The sequence below is a fragment of the Rhamphochromis sp. 'chilingali' genome, assembly GCF_963969265.1.
Source record: "Rhamphochromis sp. 'chilingali' genome assembly, chromosome: 3".
NCBI lineage: Eukaryota > Metazoa > Chordata > Actinopteri > Cichliformes > Cichlidae > Rhamphochromis > Rhamphochromis sp. 'chilingali'.
The window spans coordinates 46,557,020-46,579,910 of NC_137931.1; the positions used below are offsets into that span (position 1 = coordinate 46,557,020).

At 44.0% G+C, this 22,891-nt stretch overlaps 2 protein-coding genes across 3 annotated transcripts; one reads left to right on the top strand and one right to left on the bottom strand.

The window, feature by feature from the left end:
- Positions 1-1,187: 1,187 nt before the first annotated feature.
- Positions 1,188-19,597, bottom strand: ccdc50a (coiled-coil domain containing 50a). Of its 2 annotated transcripts, XM_080877803.1 has the most exons (11): positions 19,291-19,597; positions 16,567-16,629; positions 14,268-14,397; positions 12,216-12,306; positions 11,683-11,773; positions 6,448-6,599; positions 5,977-6,021; positions 5,640-5,777; positions 5,458-5,537; positions 5,272-5,381; positions 1,188-3,218 (listed from the first exon to the last, which is right to left on the bottom strand). In XM_080877803.1, the coding sequence occupies exons 1-11, from the start codon at positions 19,343-19,345 to the stop codon at positions 3,199-3,201; spliced, it is 975 nt and encodes a 324-aa protein (XP_080733929.1). In that variant the 5' UTR covers positions 19,346-19,597; the 3' UTR covers positions 1,188-3,198. The 2 variants fall into 2 exon arrangements, with proteins under 2 accessions (XP_080733929.1, XP_080733928.1); XM_080877802.1 differs by lacking the exons at positions 11,683-11,773; positions 12,216-12,306; positions 14,268-14,397; positions 16,567-16,629; positions 19,291-19,597 and adding an exon at positions 7,283-8,120.
- An 879-nt stretch (positions 19,598-20,476) lies between these two features.
- Positions 20,477-22,891, top strand: uts2d (urotensin 2 domain containing). The gene is made up of 5 exons (XM_080877804.1): positions 20,477-22,046; positions 22,205-22,309; positions 22,389-22,426; positions 22,614-22,704; positions 22,789-22,891. The coding sequence occupies exons 1-5, from the start codon at positions 21,956-21,958 to the stop codon at positions 22,812-22,814; spliced, it is 351 nt and encodes a 116-aa protein (XP_080733930.1). The 5' UTR covers positions 20,477-21,955; the 3' UTR covers positions 22,815-22,891.

Consider the following 22,891-nt stretch of genomic DNA (forward strand, 5'->3'; position numbering starts at 1 on the left):
TGCCTGGGAATTTCTGTGCTCAAATTTCAGTCATTGTTTCTGGTCGTGTGTGTAACTTCCCATCCCGGCCTTTAGCGCAGGGCTGCCTGCCACATGGTTTGGAGGGATTTCTGTAAATCATGTTTTAAATCTGGGCTGCATAATTGAACTATTCCAGCGTCACTGACTGTTACACGAGCAGAGTCAACATCAGTGTCGCCACTGTATCATTTGATTTAGCAGCACTACAACCCAACAGCTGCATGCTGGTGGGCCTGACCTCCTCATGCATCTGCTGTCCCAGCAGAGTCTGATCTCCAGAGGATTGTAGCGTTTCCTTTAAGACTGCCCAAACTGAAGCCGATCACAGGTTCACAGCAGCAGCTGCTTTTCTGGCTGTTCAGGTGTACTTCCAGTAGTTCAGTTGTGACATATCCCATGGAGGGCATGGCAGTGGTGTTACCACTTGCAGACAAACCTTCAGTATTTCAGGTATGTTGGTGAACCAGCTCTGTTCTCAGAGGAAGGGTGTGACTGTACTTTAGAGTGGCAGAATTTAAGTAAAACTGACAATAAAAGGCTACCTGCTGCTGGCACTAAACACTTCACATAAGGATGTTATCGCACACTGAGTACATGACTTTAGCATAATGAAAGGAAAAACGATTGCTTGTTTCCCTATGCAGCAATACAAATAAAGCAGCACTTCCTGCTATACTGTGTCTTCCTTTCATTTAGCATGGCTGAAATCACCCAAGTGACACTAAAAACTGAAGAGGAGGAGTGATACGAACAGTCTCAGTTCAAACTGACTTTTTAAGTAGTAGGTGTAGTTTCTTGAAGTCTAAGGTTTTCAAGAGGACTCAAACCCAGAGGCTTTGAGCAGTTTCTGCCTTTGGAAACTCAAAACCTGTACTACAGGTAACTCTGTGGTTACATGTGCCAAGGTCAGAGGTCACTGAAGGCTTCAAACGTTCTGCATTACGGGTTCTCCCACATCAAGCGGGCCCCAGAGGGGGTGACTGCAGGTCGTCATGAGCAGAGGAGTGAAACTAAGGTCACTGAATATCTTGACCAATAAACTAATGTGACCTTTAACACTAACCCCCCCCCCCCCCCCCCCCGTATTCTTATCAACTAAAGCTGTGGGATGAAGCGGGCATGTCAGGTGAGATGTGCTGAGTGGCCTACAGCTTCACAAACACGTATTCATGGTGTAAATGCTGATGCAATTTATTACATTTTGAGATGCTACAAGTAAAAGCAACTTAAATTCATTTTACTTTAAAAGTCCAACATGTTGATTCATGATTGGTAGATTGCATAAAGCCCTAAATCAAAGAAAACAGACAACACATGAAAGTAAAGTCATATCTGAAGCACAACATACACAAATACACATCACTGTGATCTGTACCCTCACCAACTGGAAGCACGTCCACTAGGTGGCGTTCTCATCAAAGAATAAATTAGGGAGACCCACCACAGTGGGTGCGCTAGCTCCGCTACAACCACAACTTTTAATCGCTCCAATTTGTAAAGTCCCTGAAAAACAACACGTATATGGCACATCTCATTCTGTCAACAGCAAGTAGCACACACTGTAGTTCAATGACAGTTGCATGTTTGTTCAACGCACTACGAGAGAAGAGTTTCTGCGTACAGCACAGGGGCTTGTTCTCCACGCAGATTTATAATTTCAGCAACATTTATTACAAAGCAAAAACTCTACGCAGCACCAAATGCTCAATGAGTGAGTCATTGTGTGGCAATCACAAACATTTCAGCAATGTGCTCTTCATTATCCGTTTTTTCCCTCTCATAGCCAAAAATATCAGGACCTGAAGAAATATAAAACAAAACACTAGAATTTCTCCTTTCTGCAAGCAGGAAGTATGAGACCGGACAGTCCTGGAAGTGACAGCGGGGAAGCTTGGCCAATGAAAACTGAGGAAACAATGTGAGGAAAAAAGAAATTTACAAAAATAAATATAAAGCTCCCTTTCTCAATAAAGACAACGAGCAGGATACAAGTTTCATGGAGGGAGAACCGAACAGTTTCCACATGATTTGGTCGAATGTAAAAAAACAAGAACGCAGATTTACACACAGCGTCTGAGCATGAACTCAGGTTTGACACAGGCAACACATGCATTTCATTTGGTACTGGTTCTTTTATGGGCCAGCTGGAAATGACAAGCTCATATGAAATATTGGCAGAAGACTGAAATACTGTACAGCAGTATATGTGAGCACATATTTAGTTTCTACAGAGAGATTATTATTGGCTGTTTGCAGCTTTAGCCCTTTCTGATAATAAAGAGGGAGCCAGTTAATATTGATACAGAGCTGAGATGCATGTACACATCTGTACACTCTCAGTAAGCATGCACATAGAAACAGTAAGTCATATACAGTCATACCACTACAGTTTAAGAAAGACAGGGTTAAGTGGAAAAAAAAAAAAAAAGTTCCCCTCACAAGCAAAAAAACCGCAAACACATCGAGCTGATCGATGTCCACGGATCGCCGCTAAGCTCCACCTCTTCTGCGCTGGAACAAGGTGGGAAACATATGAAAGCCAGAGCTACCAGCACCGAAATCAAGGCTTTGTTTTATAATTACAGCAAATAAAACAAAATATAATGCATCCCCTTCAGAGTCAAAGGCTGTGTGGCACATGGGCAGCCCTCACAGGGCCTCGCCGCACAGCACGGCGAGAACAGAGGCGCAGCACGCTGTAACAAAGAAGCTGCCACGTTGGTATCTAAGACACTGTAACAGCCACAGTGGACCAGACAGGCATGTCCCATGAAGAGTCTCGAGGAACTGTTACATCCAGCAGAGGCTTTTTAAGCCCTTTGATGGCACACAATGACCACAGCAGGGGGGCAGTTCCTTCATTTACACAGCAAAGAATCATGGGAGATTTCTTTTGGCTAGGCTTAATGTCACATCAGTTCAAAGAAATATGCAATCACATTTTACAGATCATTAAAAAAAAAGATGAGTATTTCTAGCACTCACATCCACTTCCTCAACTTTGGAGGATATTAAAAAAAAAAAAAAAAAAAAAAAAAAAAAATCCCACTGCCAACTCATGACTGTCCGAAGGATTCTGGCCAACAGAGTGTGAATGGGTGAAAATAAAAGATAAACACACACACACACACACACAGGAGGACTGACAGCATGTGTGCGCACGGGCGAGAGCCTGAGTCACCGCTTGTGATGGGCACCTGAAAAAGATGGAAGAGACAGAAAATGAGCTCCATATACTGCAGTGTAGCGCTGCCACAAACGATTGATAGTCGACGTAATCGTGACTAGTTGACTAATCGTGGCCCTGCTGCAGTGCAATTTATGCTGCAGTGTTTATGAACTCAAGTTTTCCAAGGTAGCGTTCAGGAGTTTATTAATATGAGTGACGAGAAACCAGCTCTGGTCGAACTAAACGCCTTCAGCACTCTCACGTGTTCATGTAGGCAGTGCTAAGAAAATAAAGGGAGACGTTCCTATTTAGACATTTGGCCAAAACAAACCACTTGAAAGAAATGAAGATGTTCATTTTAACATTGATGATGTCAAAGATGAGGCCTGGGGACCAGAAGACTGGACATCTGGACAGCAATGAAAAATGTAAACTTTAGACTTTTAACTGGTTTTTTTCCTACTGATAAATGACCAAAGTAATCAAGTAAACTTTTTGTTTGTTCATTCCCAACTTCAAGCTTATTTGGATGCAAACAACATCGGGGAAAATACAGTCGGGTCTAAGCTTTAGCACGGAAACTGCATTACTGCTAGTCTTTAATGATCTTCTCTCAATCGCTGACTCGGGGCGCCCTGTGGTCTTAGCTTTGCTCGATTTGTCCTCTGCTTTTGATTTGGTGGACCATAATGTCCTTTTAATGAGGCTTAAGGTGGGCATCACGGGCAGTGCCCTTAGCTGGTTTAAATCCTATCAGAAAGGTCCTTTTCTGTCACCATGGGTACCTGCTCCTCCTCCATTGCCCCGGTCACCTCTGGTGTCCCCCTGGGGTCTGTACTGGGTCCTATGCTGTTCTCTTAATACTTGTTATCCTTGGGCCGAATCCTTGAAAAATACAATATTTCTTTCCACTTTTATGTGGATGACATTCAAATCCATTTTGAACTGGCTGAGGATGTCACGTCATCGTTGCAACACTTCTTCAATTGTATGAATGAAGTTAAAAACTGGCTGCTGAGCAATTCCCTCATTCTCAATGATAAGAAGATGGAAATCATAATCGTCGATAGTCAGGCTGAACTCAATGATGTATTTGGGCCCTTTGCTGACTCTTTCTGATACCCGGGTGTTGTCTTGGACAGTTCCTCTAAGCTGGACAAACACGTGTCCTCGGTAGTTGAATCCAGTTTCTATCAATCACGTCTAATCTCCAAGGCCAAGCCCTACATACCACGTAAGCACCTTGAAAAACGTATCCATGCCTTTGTTACATCCAGATTAGTTTACTGTAATTCCCTTTATGCTGGTCTCCATTCTGCCGTCGTTCAAAATGGGACTGGTAGGTTTGAGTCTATTACTCCGGTTCTTTCTGACCTGCACTGGCTTCCCATTAAAATCACATTGATTTTAAAATCTTATTGTTCACGTTTAAAATCATAAATAATACCACACCCAGCTATCTTACTGATCTCCTCAGCTTTTACACCCCCGGGGGAGCGCTTAGATCAGCAGGCCAAATGCTCCTGGTGTGACCTACATCTCGGCTCAACACCAGAGGTGACCGAGCATTCGCCTCTCTTGCACCCTACCTCTGGAATAATCTCAACCTATATCTGCGTGTTCGTAATGGCACTGTGTTTTATCGTTTTGCTCTGATTAAAGCTTATTGTGTTTAACCTTCAGCCTTTGGCTTGTGCCTACTGTATATTGCATAGTTATGTCTCCCACCTGTCAGTATATTTGTATCTGTAACTGCACTTAATCGATTCTGTGAAGCACTTTGGCACACCCCTGGTCTTGAAATGTGCTATATAAATAAAACAAATAAAAAAACAAAAACTTCTTAGTTAAATACTGTAGTATTACTAGTATATTTAGTTAATTAAACTTCTGAGCCAGTGTTGAGTCTGACAGCCTGATGTATTTCTATCTGCAGATTCAAAGTTAACTCTTTCTTTGCAGAACACACGCAGCCAGGAACGCTGGGAGAGACACGGCTATTAGCATCAAGCAGACTAAAGTGCAAAAACACCACAGTGTTGAAAAAGGGCAGCAGCTGCCTTGTTTAGGTTTTCATTTACCTCTGTAAGTTGGATCAGGTCTGGCTGGAGCGCGAGGGGCAGCAGGGTGATCTGGGTAGACGTAGCCAGGACTGACATTCTCATAGTCATGTGTGCGCGGCTGTGGAGGCCTGAAACACGTGCAAAACATTAATACATTTCTGCTTCTTTACAGACTGGACATTTCTTCTGGTGAGAGCCGTGTACCTCGGAGGCTTGTAGTTCTTCTGCCTTTGGTACTCGTACTCCTCTCGTGTCCTGGGCCGGACAACGTCCTCGGAGTTTGGCTGGAAACCAACAGAAATTATGGTTCTCGTCCCACAGAGGAAATACAGTCTTATATGGAAAAAGCACGCATGTTAAAAATATGCACGGTCATGGAAAATTACCCTGTAGTCTCCCTCTTGCCGCCTCCTCTCCACTGCCATCCTTTCCATGGCCAGCCTCTCCCGCTCCTTCTCTTTCTCCCATTCGCGATTCTTCCTGTACTCCTTTTTCTCCTGCTCCATCAGCAGTCGGGCGATTTCCTGGCAAAGCGAGGCGACTAGGTCATTTACCCCAGAATACGTCCTACATGTCACATGACATAACTCTACACAAGCGTCCCAGATGTCATCAGAGAACACCTGGTTCACACGAAGCAGCCAAAGCGACACCTCCAGTGCTGCAGAGCATCTTTGCACGTAACATTTATCCATGTTGGAGGAGGAGTTTCCACACACTCACCTCGTCTTGTGCCACTTGGGCTGCACGCACGTGCATCTGGCTCGCCTGAAACCAGAGAAAAGGTTACGTTCTCACACAGATGTTACGTGATGTTGGAAACACACAAGAAAAACACTTTCAGTTTGGTTTTTGACATCAAGGCTTCAAGTTCTTTACAGCTTTGATAACAGAGTCAAATGCTTTACTGTCATTGGCTGCTCTGGAGCCAATCACGTTTCATCATGTCAAATCAAATAATGCACAACAAAAATACATTTATGGGCAGAGTTATTCAAACATTTTCATTTCTTTACAAAACTGATTTCTAAACAAAGAAGAAGAAACTCAACCACACACAGACCGACAGACCTTTAACTTTGCTCTTTGCGCACACTGTTTGCTAACTATAAGCTAATGTGATTGTTCCCTGTACGTCACGGTGTGCGTGCACATATGGACAACACGTACTTCTCTTCTGGTTTCCTTCCTGACCTTAATTTCCTCCTCTTGCAGTTTCCTGGCCACCTCCAGGTCCTTCAGCTCTTGCTCGCGCAGATCGAGCTTGGTCAAACCCTTGGTGGCCTCACTCAGTCCGTACTCAGTCTCTGGCATTACTGACCCGCCGCCACGGTGCGCAATACGACCTGCAAAAGGCAAATCATGACTAACAGAGCAGGGCTGCGATGATTATTTATTAGGATTCGCTTCAGCAAAAGGAAATCTCATCTTAAAGGTGCAATTTACACAATTACAGAATAAAGTAAAGTTTGTATCATTTTTCTTGATAAATTAAAATGATTTATGGATCAAAATCATTTGTCTGTTGAATGATCAATAATTTGATGCCACATTCACACAAAAATACATTCAGCAGCAGTTTGATCAAAGCCAATGCACCTTTAAAGGGCTGCAGTGCATCTCCACTGGTGTTGTTCGCTGTGTTTGGGTCATTTAAACCTGTGGCAGATCTCAGATCAGTTAAAACCATGAAATGGTAAAGTTTAGCTTGTTCAATTGACAAGAACACACAACCAGCTCTGAAGCCCTTTATCAAGGAAACATTTGAGCTTACAAAGCTCATCAAGCCATAAGAAAGCACACAGCACACGCCTCACTCCAAGCACAGAGACAAGAAAACTCCACACTAGGCGAAATAAATCATTGGCCTCAAACCTGAAATCACAAGATCGCTGATCCTGAAAACAGTGAATCTAACGTGTGTGTTAGCGATCGCTGTTAGACTGACCCACCACCTCAGACTGCCACAGAAAGGTTTAGCACACCACACAGCCCCCCCGCAGAGCCCAGAGGGAGCTCGGGGTGATACCTGTCTCTCCGCTGGGTTGACTATGACTGCGTTCCCTGCCACGACCCTCCCCCTGCTGGAGGTCCCAGAACTCCCTGCTGTCTCCTCTGCCTTCATCGCTCCTATGATCTCCAAACAGCTCATTGGGGCTGGACTGGACACGGTGCCGTCCCCTGGTCCTCTCAAAATCCTCCTCTTCCCCCTCCCAGGAAGCCCTCCCTTCCCTCAGCCGGTCCCGGCTGTGTGCTGGCTCCACAAAGGCCTCTTCGAGTCCTCTCTCCCTGCTCCGGGTTCTCGCTCTTTGTCTTCCTTTATCTCGATGTCCGTGTCCCTCTAGCTCTCTGTCCAAACTTCGTCCTCTGTCTCTGGATCTTTCTCCGTCCCGCCCCTCTGCTCTTCCCCACCTGAGGTCCTGGTCTCTGTCCCTCCTCCGATCTCTGTCCCTCCTCTGGTCTCTTGCAGTATACCTCTCATATTCCGGTTCTCTGCCTCCGTCTCGGTCGTACTGCCTGTTCTGCTCTCTGACCCACGTTTTGTCCCTCTCTTTAGGAATTTGTACTGGAGGTGGTCTAGCTGGCCTCTCTTTCCTCCTCACCACTCTCTCTGTGTCCTCGTATCCTAAATCCCTGGCTCTGCCAGTCTGTGAGGGCTCGTGCTCTGGATACCTGTCCCCGTGTTTGCCTCTGTTGTGCATCAGGTGCTCAGGAAAAGGATCTGCGTGCCTGCTACGGCCTCCTTCTCCCAGCAGATAGCCTTCTGGGTATCTGGAGCGACCACGGGGTGCTGCAGCATCCAGTTTTGGGTGTCTGCTCCTTTTAGGTTCTGTTGAACTATAATCTGGAGAGTAATCTCGACGTGAGCTCACCGGAGCATCGTATCGCCCGGGGGACGTCGGTGTGTGATGTCTGGGTTTGTCCAAGTCTAGAGGTCTTCTTGCAGCTGAGCAAAGCAGAGTGAGAAGGCACGATGATGATGATGGTGGTGGTTGATGAAAACAGGGAAAGTTAACAACAACAGACAGGTGTAATATAAGTCAAGACAGTGAGCACCGGGTTAGATACAGCACCTGTGAGGAGAGCAGTGGTTAGAAGAAAGAGGAAATGCAGAAGATGACATTAAATGACCCAAAACGTCCCGGCAGTTGTTACGGTTGGAAAATTAAAATGTTGCAAAGACAGCAACAGCGAGTGTTAGCCGCTATCAGACAGTCTGACTGGATATAAAGGCACTCAGGACTCATGATGGGACATCAACCAGTATATGATGTTTTTAAATGGTTACAAATGGTCTGCTCCTCCATTGCACTCCACATGCCACTGCTTTTGTAAATACAGACGCTGCAGACACACCAACAGAGCAAACTGTTGATCTGAGCACTTCACCTTTAAGGAAACCTGTTTGTTGGGAGTCGACATGTGGCTGAGAAATGTTTGAATGAATACAAATGAAAGGAAACGCACAGCGAGGAACAAAGCTCAGGCCAGTCCTCGCCGCACTGCCAGTCAGTGCAATGGCATTCCAGTTATCCAACCAGCAGCAGGGAGGTACGAGCAGAGCCTGACACCTGCTCAGACGCCCACGGGCATTCGCTGTTTGCTCACCTCGTCTCACTTTAAAAAAATAAAATATTCTCCTATTTTTAACCTTTTATTCTACCCTGACAGCTGTTCAGTGACGAGAAGCAACATGTTTTTGTACGTCAGAGAGAGAGACTGTGACATCATCACAGTCACAGGTGCAAACGCCCAGTGGTGACGTTACAGGTGAGCAGTTACACAAGTTCTCACAGTCTGCAGTCGATACAGAGAACAAGCAGGTGGACTGACAGCGAGAGGCTCGCCCGTCCCCGTCTGCGCCGACAAACACCAACACGGAAACTATTCAAATCAGCTTCCGTGACAGTTTAAATGAACAAACAAGCACAAGATAAAAATCACTCACGAGCACTTTAAGTAGAAACTGTGTGTGTGTTGAATTTTTGCAGAGCACCAAATTGCTAGAAAACCAGACTGATTTTTCTTCTGTTGACTAAAAGGAAAAAAGAGATTTTCCTCTGTGCTTCCTGTGTGGGAGCGACACCACTGTAGAGGTTTAGTGTTCTGAGTCAATCTCAGAAACAAAACACCCAAAAGGGTTGAAATGGCAAAGCTGGTAGTCAGCATGTCACATTAGATTTAGCAGCTGCAGAGAGAAAAGCTGAGCTTTTATTAGGAACAGGAAATTTACTTCCTCCCACACTCACAACTGTGGTTCAAGACCTGCGACCGCACTCATGCCTCAACAAGACGCAATAAGAAACGGCCGCAGCGCTTCAGGCACAGAAGCAATCGTGATGACATTTTGGATTAGGACTTGCAGCAAAGCTTCAATTTTTCAACATGAAACATAAAATTGTGACACTGAGCTGCTAACACGTTTTAGAAGCCCCAAAAAACACTAAAAACATGTTGTTGTTTTTTTAAATACATCAGAAGTAAATCTAAAATTGCTCCTAATTCACTAAATGCCAACTCTGGTACAAAAGGCTCAATCACCGCTCTGCACTGGGAGTAAAAGGACGAGTTATTTCTCTGCAGGAACACGCAAGCCTTCCTTCAGGGTTAATTATGTGCTTATAAATGCATTCCACAATCTTCAAGTCAGCAACAATCGCCATGAGTGTTAGAGACACGCCCACCGCACTCAAAGCTGGAGACAAAACCAAATCCGGCACAGAAACAGAGACCGATCACCTCCCGTGGCCTTACTCATGACTTTATATTCTTCTGTGAAAAGCTGTGAGAATTATTCTTTAATCCTTGAAAGAGTAGTTGTCAAACAGCTAACAGATCATCTGCAGAGGTTTATTTGAAGAGTTTCAGTCAGGTTTCAGAGCTCATCACAGCACAGAAACAGCTTTAGTGAAGGTTACAAATGATCTTCTTATGGCCTCTGACAGTGGACTCATCTCTGTGCTTGTCCTGCTAGACCTCAGTGCAGCGTTCGATACTGTCGACCATAATATCCTATTAGAGCGATTAGAACATGCTGTAGGTATTACAGGTACTGCACTGCAGTGGTTTGTATCATATCCATCTAATAGACTCCAGTTTGTGCATGTAAATGGAGAGTCCTCTTCACACACTGAGGTTAGTTATGGAGTTCCACAGGGTTCAGTGCTAGGACCAATTCTGTTTACATTATACATGCTTCCCTTAGGCAGCATCATTAGAAGACATAGCATACATTTACACTGCTATGCAGATGACACCCAGCTCTATCTGTCCATGAAGCCAGATAACACACACCAATGAGTTAAACTGCAGGAACGTCTTAAAGACATAAAGACCTGGATGGCCGCTAACTTTCTGCTTCTTAATTCAGATCAAACTGAGGTTATTGTACTCGGCCCTGAAAAGCTTAGAAATATGGTATCTAACCAGATTCTTACTCTGGATGGCATTACCTTGGCCTCCAGTAACACTGTGAGGAACCTTGGAGTCATTTTTGACCAGGACATGTCCTTCAATGCACATATTAAACAAATATGTAAGACTGCGTTCTTCCATTTGTGCAACATCTCTAAAGTTAGAAATATCCTGTCTCAGAGTGACGCTGAAAAACTAGTTCATGCATTTATTACTTCCAGGCTGGACGACTGTAATTCATTGTTATCAGGAAGTCCTAAAAACTCCCTGAAAAGCCTTCAGCTAATCCAAAATGCTGCAGCAAGAGTCCTGACAGGGACTAGAAAGAGAGAGCAGATTTCTCCTGTATTGGCTTCCTGTTAAATCCAGAATTCAAAGTCCTGCTCCTCACATACAAGGTCTTAAATAATCAGGCCCCATCTTATCTTAATGACCTTGTAGTACCATATCACCCTATTAGAGCACTTGGCTCTCGCTCTGCAGGCCTACTTGTTGTTCCTAGAGTATTTAAAAGTAGAATGGGAGGCAGAGCCTTCAGTTTTCAGGCCCCTCTTCTGTGGAACCAGCTTCCAGTTTGGATTCAGGAGACAGACACTATCTCTACTTTCAAGATTAGGCTTCAAACTTTCCTTTTTGCTAAAGCATATAGTTAGGGCTGGACCAGGTGACCCTGAATCCTCCCTTAGTTATGCTGCAATAGACGTAGGCTGCCGGGGATTCCCATGATGCATTGAATCATATCTGCTATTAATCTCTGTCTCTCTTCCACAGCATGTCTTTATCCTGTCTTCCTTTTCTCACCCCAACCAATCACAGCAGATGGCCCCGCCCCTCCCTGAGCCTGGTTCTGTTGGAGGTTTCTTCCTGTTCAAAGGGAGTTTTTCCTTCCCACTGTCGCCAAAGGGCCGCTCATACAACGGTCAGCCGTTTTACAGATAGAAAACTAGCTTTGCTCCGACAGCCATAAGTCAACATAAATGAGGCATTTACATAAGTCAGCGGTGCTCTCCTCACCTCCATGATCTTCATCAAAGCGCGTTTCCAGCTGCTTATGTCTCCTCCTGTCCTCTTTCATCTCCTTCTCCTGCAGCTTACGAGCGATGGCCTGCAACAAAACAACGCAACAGTAAGCACGTCGTCCCGCATCAATATAGAAATGTCCCACTTAGACAAAGGTCATATTTCTTTGGGTGCACGTACAGTAGCTCGCTTCTCAGGCCAATTAGCACATGCTTCGTACACCTTATGGAGCACGTAGGAGGCGATCTGACCCAAGTTAGCTCACTCTGACTAATCTAACACAAACAGTGTTGCTGATTGGGAAACAGAATCTAGGATTTCTCAGCTTTCCCATTTATCAACAATGTCATTGTAATGTTTAAAAAAAAAGAAAAAAAAAGGTCCCAATTACTTAAAAATAAAATAAAATAAAATAAAAGTGGAAACAAAGGCGCAATGATTGGAAAAGAATGACCCGCCCAAAACAGGAAGACTAGAAACAACTGAGGGGTAGAAACAAGCAGCACTGCCTCAGGTCCACTTCCTACCGCATCTTTCTCTTCTTGCTGTCGCTGTCGCTCTGCCTGTCGGACCAGTTCCTCCTGAATCTCCTGGGCGATCTCGTTATCTTGCCGCTCGCTGGGGTTCACATGTGTTGCAAGCATGTACGAAGAGAAGAAGCGGGAAAATGTTACAGCAGGGATGTAATGGAAGGACATTTTTAAATTCACAGCTTTGCTTAAAGATGCATATTTACACTGACACATTTGTTAAATAAGCCTTATTACACTTTTCAAGTCTCAATTATTCTGACGACAAACTCACACAGTGGTGCTGAAACCGGCTCTGGTACTACACACGTTAGATTGTTGTGTATATAAAGGTTTAAAAGCCTCACTGACTTCAACACTGTGAAAATGATGCACTTTTTTGTCACTTACAGTTTTCAGTAATTCTGTTTCATAAGGGGAGTCAACACCCGAACCCTCAGCTTTGAAGTCATCCAGCATGTTGTGAATGATGGTCAGCGCGCCTCAGGCAGGAGCAGGAGGATCTTAGCTCACTGCAGGGTTGATCTCACTAGCGCCTTGGCTCACGCTCATCTTTGAAGCTGCACGATTTAGTCAAAAACACCATCTGCCTGCAGGGCTGGTGTGTGAAAATCCTTACAGTGTGTGCAGACGCACCTGAGTGTGAAATCTTACTAACAGAAGGAGGAGCTTATACAACCCACGCCGTACCTGGATTTGACCCGAGTGGTTAACGGCTTAGGATGAATTAAAGTGGCACATGTAAACAAACTGCTGCACCTGAGCGTCTTGAAACAGTACGTGCTGAGAAAGAAGTGATGCTGTTTAGTCCGGTGTCTAAGTGGAGAGTGTGGGATAGACGGTGAGCTTGGAACAAGACCGGCAGCACCGGCCTGCATGCGTCGGTGAGGCATCTGGCACCCAGGGAGTGCAATCCCTCTACTCGAGCCCTGCATGTTTATGTGTGTTTAAAATAAGTGGGTTCGGCGAGTCAGCGCTTTTATGATGATTAAAACTGCAGAGCACAGAAAGACTCCAAGTGCCTTTTTGCACACTTGGGATGCAACTGCTGCTTTGGGCTGAAACAGAGACAACAGAGCTCTCTGCTATGTTCAGCGGAGCCAGATTTATGTTTCTGCATCAGGCCACTGTGGTTAGTAAGTGTACATGCTGCATTGCTTTGGACATGCAGTTGGAAGCAACCCAAACCCCTCGGGGAATATAATTATACATCAGCGGTGACAAAGACACCACACAGACTCCATAACAACTGAAGAAGATCTGCTTATGCAGTTTGTTTCTGCATGTTTCTAAAGCAGGATAAAGACTGAAAGCATTTTGTAGGTTAGCTTGAGTCTATGAGTCTCCTAACACAGATATAACATGTCTTTAGCACAGACCTGTTAGGAAGTCTGTTACATCCTACGCCTAATTGACGCATGGCTCAGCAACATCTGCTCTTAAATAATCTGAAAACCAGCTGGTCAGCAGAACCAGCTCCAAACCTCATGATTGCTCCTTGGCAAAAACAAGATTGAAAGCATACTGAATGACAGGATCTTCTCATTTATAACAATAACAGTGTTAAACCTACTCTGAACAATCACTCAGCAGGAGTCACCTAGAGCGCTGCGCTGGCTGACCTCGCTGCTGAAGCACAAATCTGTCCGAGGACGGGGTTTGGGAGTAATTACATGAGATTAGACTAATTGGAAACAGATGCCATCATCAAAGTAACTAATAACGCTCACAGCGAGTACTGCTGAGTAATCTGATGGCTTTAAAAGTCCTCGAGGTGCATCATTTCAAAAACCAAACATCCAACCAGCAGATCCTTATTTTTCTACTTGGACAAATGTTGCTCATATGCACAACTATAACCAGGCGCATGCTTTTATGCAACTGCTGACTCTAGTATGACTTTTCATTAGCACAAAGCTCAATGAATAAATGTGCTCCATGGCATTATTGATTTGGACTTTATCTGAGCCATCAGCCACATCTCCAGGAATTCCTGCTCTTCTTACATTTAACAGGTGTGTATGAGGCTGACGTGTGAGGGACACCTACATGGCAACGTTCTCTTTCTGAGTCTTGATCTTGGCCCTCTCATCCTCCTCCTCTTGGAGCTTCTTGGCCACCTGCAGGTCGTTCTGCACCAGACGGCTCTTATAGACATTGGAGGCCAAGTGGCTCTCAACTGTTGACACACACACAGAGACACACACACACAGGCTTGACTATCAGTGAGATAACATAAATGTTGAACAGCAGAGGTTATTTGCAGGTCTACACATCAGCGTCTGAGGACAAGAGAAACGCCGCGGCCGTTTCAGCCTCTGCTATTCAACAGACTGCGCTCTCAGTCGCTGAGGAATGAATGTTGGCGGCTGAGGCGTCGTTCCAAGGTTGTGTGACGGCATGCAGTCGACCATAACAGATGAGAAATCCTGCTTGCTGACGCACTTCTAGCACTTTGTAAGCAGCGCATCACTCACTCGCTCAGTTCTGTTCACTTTGTTATTGATCCGGGACAAAATTACATTTGGCAATTTGTACGCGAGGAGCTCCATAAGGTCTGTGTCTGTGATCGGTGGGATGGAAACAGGAAACCATGTCACAGCTGTGCCATCATGATAAAGAGTCGAGGGACTGACATCGATTTTTGGGGGGTTCTCTTGAATGACGCTGGGATTAATTTTTCACGTGCTGACAGCCCATGAAAAAAAAAAAAAAAAGTCTGAAGGTATAACTGAAGTCACACCGTAAAATGAAGGACATTTATCCACTGCCATGTTTGCCGTGTCAACAGCAATCTGGATTCATCTTTCAAGGAAACAAAATGGACATTGTGAAATCTGTTCATAAAACACATCCTCTGAAGAGGCCTCGGGCCATTCAGGAAAAGAAACAACGCTGAGCTGTGAGAACAGACACGAGTGGAAATCTGCACGGTGAAAAGAAGCAAACACAGAAACGGAAGATGCCAAGTGCTGACACGGCCTTGCAGAAATGTTTCCATGTGACATTTGGACACTTTGCTGTTCCGCATGCTCAACATTTTGAATGGGAACAAAAGCCAGCTGTATCTGCACATGAACACAAACTCAAAGTGCTTAAAATCTTCTTTTGGACGCCATCTGCTGATGTGATCCATGAAGAAAAACAAAACAGGGGGGAGGGCACTGCATATTTAGAGAACTACTGAAATATATTAAATGGCATCCTCCCTTTTGACTTCCAGGGTCAAAGTTGAAAGAACACTCTGCCAACACAAACCTGATCAGTTACTGTGGCAACAAAGGAGCAAATGGAAATGAGCCTTGGTGGTAGATCCCTACAGCTTTAAAAGGGCACAATCACATTCATTACAGCTAATCTGCACTGAGAGTGTGGCTGGATGACATCTGCCTTCCTCTTATTTAGCAGAGCTCGTGGCATAATTTACCTTTATATGGTTTTACAATGGAGGAAACGGAAAGACAAACTAGTGTCCTCTACAGCAGCGCGTTCTCTCGGTTCACACTCTAAACTTAGTGCAGAGGTTCACCAGACTCGATAATAATACAGCAGCAGCCCGTCTCTGATGCACGGAAAGAACCTGAAAAAGATGTTGATGTGAGATTTCAACAACTTATCTTGATGCGAGGGAACGGAGCCCTCTATAATGACTCTAATTACTTGCATATGTGCTCACATTAAAGTACCAGCTAGCGTAAAAGGAGACACAGATGCAGTGTGTTCAGCTCTACAATCAGAGCTTTCTGTGCTACAGCTGCTGCACACAAAAAAGCCACCTCACTGCTCTGATGCAGAGCTTTGTGGCGTCCCGCAACATGGCTCGACTAATTGTGTACCAGGGTTTATACGGGCTTAATCAGACTGCAGCCACTGACGCCGCGCTCTGCCCTGCAAATAGCAAAGTGGAGCATCGTGGGCTGCATGCATGCTTTTACTGCTACAAATAAAACATAATTCAAAGCTTGATTTTTAGCAAAGTGATACCAAATGATTTAGGAAAGAAACAATCTGCAGTTACAGAAAAATCCCAATGCAGAAAACAGTGCAATAATAAATGGCACCAAGTGTTTAAACAGACTCTCCACATACAGACCTCTCTGTATAAACTTGGATTTCTGTCACGTGAATAACGCAGCCACACTTTCGTCTGCCTGAACACAGTCAGGGAAAGCAAACGTCTGAAGGAGGGAGAAGGCAGCACTGTTTGTCAAATGCTTGTTTTACCCGTGACACTCCTCAGGAGTAGAAACTCATTTTATCAAGAGTCAAGCTGAATGTGAGAATGAATGAGAACCACTGCCTTAGGATGAAGAAAAACCCCAAACATGACTAATGTGTAGATGCTTACTTTCTTGTTCCTGGAGGTTATAGGCCAGGGAGTGGTCCTCCAGCACGGCAAAGTCTCGGCACACTAAAGAAAGGAAGAAAAACAGGCTTCATTTAAAAACGAGTGCTGGAAAGTGTAGCAAACGTTACAATCATTCAAACAGCCCCATGTATTCAAACACAGAGCTATGCTCCCAGTTAAACACAAGCTTGAGGAAGAAGAGACGTCAATTTGAATCAGACTTCTCACGGTTTCCCCGTTTAACATCTGGCACGTCTTCCCTCATGTGCTTAATCAATAAAAATGAATTTAAAGTCATGACGGAAGGCAAAGTGTCAGGATTCCACCAACAGGGAATCAAATGTGTCACGATACTGAGAAACTACTCCTAAAACTGTTTTTAATCTGATAAGCTGAGCAGAGTGCCTCGCTGCACAATGAGCACATCATTCTTAGCTACACAAAGTGATTTTAGATCCTGTCTGACCTTCTGGAATTTGTTTTTGGATCTGAGATGAACTGAAAGTGAAAGAGGAAGCGCTCTGCACTCAGACTAAAAAAAGCGCTCAGGGTTTTTTATCTTGACAAGTTATTTTAAGGTGAGAAGAAGTGAGAAAACGTTTTGTTGCTGCCCTAAAGTGCAATTCAAAAGGCAACATTTAGTTGCTCATCTAGCAGAAAACACATCCCAAAGGCAGTAAAACGAAACGTGTTTGTGTATAGCCAAATAAGCTACAGTAAGTAAAGTAAGATTAACCTGAATTTTCTATCTAAGCTGAGTTTTTATGACGCAGGACTTTTTTCCTGTCGTTTTCAGGCCTGGCCAAAGACTAAAAGTCCACCAGCCACAATCTCAGCTCTGTAGGAAGAGAATAAAAATGTTTTCTTAAAGAAAAAAATATGAACTGCTCATTTTCCATATCTACAGATAACCCGAGAGCAAACTTTCCAGGCTTGGTTTCGGTATCACTGGTGCTGCCAAAAGATTCATCCTGAAAACAACAGTTTCGGCTGATGGAGTAGGTGGGGATTTTTTCCTCCGAAACCCCCCAGCACCAAACGTCATCCCGACACATCCACCTGATCCTTCTCAACGACGCACACAGCTCGTGTCTCTTCACGTTTGCTCCAGATCTTTAACAGCAGACGGTTTCCTGTTAAGAAGAACTAAGGAGGCGGTTTTAGGCCTTTCTCACAACCTCAGCTAAACATGAATGTGGACTTAAAAGTTCTGTCAGCGTAGCTTAACTCCCCCTACTTAGCAACTTACCATAGCATCATATAAACAGAATACTCGGTCATGGCTTCATCAAACAAAAAGCCTTCAGAAGTGTGGAGCTGGCACCAGATCGCTTCAACAAAGCAAAAGCAATCTGGCATCATACATATTCACCAGTGTCGATCAGTTTGTGGAGCTCACACTGTCTCCTCACCCCTGTTAAGCTTACAGTCCAAAGATTACTTCAGCCACATGAAATATTAATAACCAGTAACTGCCTGTGACTGTGTGACTGTAGAGATCGCTGGGAGGGAATCGACCACCATTAGGCAAACACACTTGATAAATCATCCAGACTGCCTCGTTGTGCACGATGGCTAATGACAGATGCTTTGAAGGAGGATGACGACACCTCCACCGAGCATTTTCTCAACCATATGCTTAATCTTCTTAGCAAAGAGACTGTATCGTGGCTGCTGCTGCTTTATACGTCAACAGTACTTTAACAGTTGCTTTTAAACAGACTTCAGAAGAATTCAGCACAAGTGAAAGACGGGTTACAGCTGCACTCACGGTTTAGGTTTTCACACCATCATTCACTTCAGGACCTGAAATAGAAAATAGGTCTAACATGTGTGCACTATGCAAATAGATGGACACTTCTGCGTTTAATAAACCACAAGAACATCTAAATATAAGTAAATATTTCAAGTTCATTTCTGCACCTCGTTGTTTTTACTGTTTTCTAACTTTTCCAGCAGTTTTGTAGAGTCCATCCCTTCCCAATGCAGACTAGACAAGCAGTGCAGGATTCTTCTCTCTCTGACCAGAATAACAAACATCCTGCCCAGCAGCTGCTTCACACTAACAGGTGCTTCCCACCAGCAAAGCATCCCATCCATAATGCTTTTCCATATAAACACCCCCGTTTCCATTCTGCTTTTCAAATCCACAAACAATAGCAGACCTGGTTCTGGGTGTCTATGTGGCAAAGAGCTCGTGGGATTCATATTCTGAACAGTCATAAGAAGCAGGAGGAAATGGCACCAGAGAATATGAGACCGGGGGCAAAACAACAAACAAAACTCAAACAGAGCTTGTGTTCAAAACTCTGGCTGGACCACATACCTTAAAACAGGAAAACAACTCAGGTGACAAAGTTACAAGTCATGTAAACACAGCACATTTCACCAGCCCAGCACTGTGTTTAATATGAGGCGGCTCTCACTGTGTCAACATGTACACAACACATAAAACGGTGTTTCCCACTGTAAACCTGCCTGGATGACACCTGCACCCAGACTGACCATCTAACTCCAGCCTGAAAAGACCAGTAAGTGTGCTAGCATCCACTAGCAGCGTGTGCTAAGAGCCACATTAGCCGTAGTGCATGAGACAAACAAATAAACACCTGCGTTTACTCGGTTAACATTAGCCTCGCTAGAGTTATCCTAACCTAACAGGCTGGCTGTTTAAGAGCTAGCTTGCTTTATATTTTTCCAGGAAACATGTTATGTGGACATTACCCTCTTTCACTCCAGGTAGTTTATTCTGGTCGATGCTAACGTTACATTCAGCCATGTTGTCACGGATAATAAGTAAAAACAAGAAAAAGAAAAGAAAAAAACCCGTTGACGGTGAATTACACTTCAGCGTTTTTTCCGAAGGTTAACGGCAGCCTGATTGATCGCCTTAACTCATAAACCCGATTGATGGTTCAGGTGCTGGACGACCCTTTGATTAGTTTCGGTAACCACCCTCTCCTGATACGTCGCCGCTGTAATTGCCAGGCTGTTACTCTGCTGTAGCTAGCTGCCTGTCAGATTGCTAGCGTCCCTCCCTCCCTTCTACACCCGGCCAACGGAGTAAGAGGATATTTCCTGTCTAGATTTTTCAGAATAAAATACCAGCGTTCGCAAGACTTGTGCAGGAAAAATAAATCAATTCAATTTAATTCAATTCAATTGTATTTATATAGCGCCAAATCACAACAACAGTCGCCTCAAGGCGACTCACACACACACTCGAATAAAAAGAAAAGAAAATCAAAGTGAAGATTGTTCAAGAGTTCCCTTATTTATTTATAAATATTAATTAAAAATATTTATATATTCGTGACACAATAAATAAAGAAATACAACTGAACCATGCTACTGACTACACCAGACCTACATGCTTACGAACTTAGCCCAGCCAGTATAACTTTAACCTTTGACTGTGCAAAAGCCAACATTTAGATTTAGCTTTATACTTTAGGTTTTTTGAAATGTACCTTTACATACAGCCAGCTTCCCAAACATTTATTGAATATATTATTAAACTAAAAGAAACGTTTAACGAAGCTCTCCATTGAGGTAAAAAATTGTCTAAGAATACACTTATGTTTCGGAAAATGAGACTATTTGAATTTAAACCCTTACATTATAAATAGCTGAAATACATCACCAAAATAAGCTAGTAATAATTGTGGATTTTCTAAACTTGGCATGATTAGTACACGAAAGTGCTGCAGTTTTAAGTGTATATTTTCATAGTGATCATTACAAGTCAGCAGCATATGATACAACTGCTCCGTTTATAAATTCAGGGACATAAGAATGCACTGCTGCTATTAACGTCTGCTTTAAGCTGAAAAGTGAGTGAGCACACTTCCGGTTGGTTTCTAACTACTTGCGGCTGACTTACGAGAGGCTTTGAATTGACGCAGCCCTCTTCTCGAGGTTCAGCTGCTGTAGACGTGTGCTGCATGTGCAGCTTCGGAAAGTCTTCACCACGAAGCAACCGTGGGTCATCACTACGGTGCACGCGAGCAACGATTCATGTGTGGGAACCGTCAAGGCAGACTGAGTGAATGGATCCGCATTTACACGCGTCATGCCTTCTATAAAATACACGCTCACTGCAGCTGCTCTTTTGATTATGATAATCTAATTGCTCCCTCTGGTGTTCAGCTCTACCACAACCGCTTCCAATTGAGATAACATCCCTAAAATAAGTCGATGGTAGCGGTCCATTTGCAGATAAATCAATGGGATTGTTTGTGGTCGCGTGCACAGACGGCTTCCTTAAGTGATGCTTAAGCAAAGCAGTTTTACTGTTTAGTTTTTCAGTGAAATACAATGAGGTCAACAAAGGCCTGACCTCTGATGTTAAAGATGAAATAGAACAGAAGCTGGACTGGAGGCTGTGGGGCTCTGAGGAGTGCTTAAACTGCTTGGGTTATGCTGTTACAGAGTTACGAATGCATCGTAAGGTCTTTAAGTGCATCCAAATGATATTTAGTTGGCGTGAACAGTGACTGCCTCCTGCAGACTCAGTAGCCTAGTTTCAGTTCTTTATCGGTACATTTGGTTTTCATTTACAGACCCTGAAGATCCCCTCAGCACAGTCTTTCCTGATTCTTTAGCTTTCGTGTTTGTAGTCTCTTTATTTGTGTATTTAGAAGATGAGTGGCTAAAGGAGCGAGCTTGTGGAAACCCCCTGTATGCAAGTCTCATTTCAAAGGACTCTTATAATAACAGCCAAATTTAGCAGGTTCAAGCAGTTCATTTCCCTTAGCCTGCACAAACGCTGTGTGCGCTCCTCTGGCTGACGTATGAAATGTGATTTCCTTGATTCATAGAATAGGATACGGTAAAATGGGAGGTGTGGGATGTTTGGCGTTGCCTCAGTGATGGATGCTTCTTCACCTCCAAAGCAGTCCTGAAGCCAAGATTGAAGAGCCCGTCTCTGGTTATGGTGCACTTAAGGACCGAATCAATTTACTTGCCACTCTTTCCCTAGGCCAACCCACTCCTGCGTACCTATTTTAGGAAGCAATTAAAGTAAAAGAAAAAGACTTGCGAGTGCCAAGAACATCTGATCCTGGTTCACAACCAACAGGCTGATTAATAGCATCCTCTCTTTTTGATTTACCCGTGTCAGAGTGATGTAGGGTTTCTGGGCCGCACGTCCGCGTCAGATCGCTGTATTTCATTCAGACGATTCACGGGCCCCGTGAGAAGGTGGCTCAGTGACGAAGTCCACAGTGACGAGAAGTGAATTTAGTAATCAAGGGGCCGACAGGCCCCTCCTCCCAGCTCGGAGAAGTATAAATATATTGACGGGATGGTTTTAAGCAAGTGGACATCTAGCCTTGCTCGAAGGAGTGCTCACAGTGCGAAATCCGCTTGAAACATTACATTGAATGCCATGGACAGGGTTACAGCTGTGAGCTACTGTTTAGGACTCCTGAGTTTGTTTCTACTGCTCAATGTAGACGGGAGGAGCATATTTAATCCAGGTGAGTGTGCAAAACAGCACATTTTATTTGAATTAGAATGCCAAATGCATGCAACTGCTAATTAAATGCTTTGTCTATCACTACAGTTTTATCAAATTTCAACATATTGAGAGATAATAAGCATATAACTCACTGTGTGTTTGCTTTGGTACATCCAGGAAACCCTGCTTTCAGTCAGAAAGAAGACACAGATTCCCAGAGCAAGATTCTGGCACTATTACTGCACAAAAGCTTGGTCCCAGTGGAAAAGGATGATCCTCTGGGTGAGACCTACAAACAAATGCCTGTGATAACATGCACAGGTACATTTCTGCTTTGGTTAACTGGGTCTCCTTTCTGCAGGTGTTGAGCTGGCTAATAAATTAGCTGAGATCGAGGAGGTAAGGCTTATTTTAACTGGCACTAATAAAATGTGATTTCGATGTTATTATAATGTGAACAAGCTGCTCGTGTATAAATGGCGCACTAATTTTTTGTTACAAATTCTCAAAAGTTGTTACAGTAATTCACAAAAACATTGGAAAACCTCTCTCGATGTGTTATAATCACTTTGATCTGTATTTCTAGCTGAGAGTGCTGAGGGAGGACCTGGAGCTGGAGAGGAAGATTACAGCTAATATGGTAGAAGGCAAATCCATAACAAGGAAACGCGGAGAACGTAAGCTCTAACATTTACAATCATTACACTATAAATATACTTAATATGAGCTCATTGTACAAAATGCTGTCTTTTTGCCTGTAGCCTGCTTCTGGAAGTACTGCGTTTGAGACGGATGCGAGAGGAGGATAACCACTGTGAAATCTTGCTGCAAAGCCCAACATAGCCTTAAAACTCAGACTAGCAG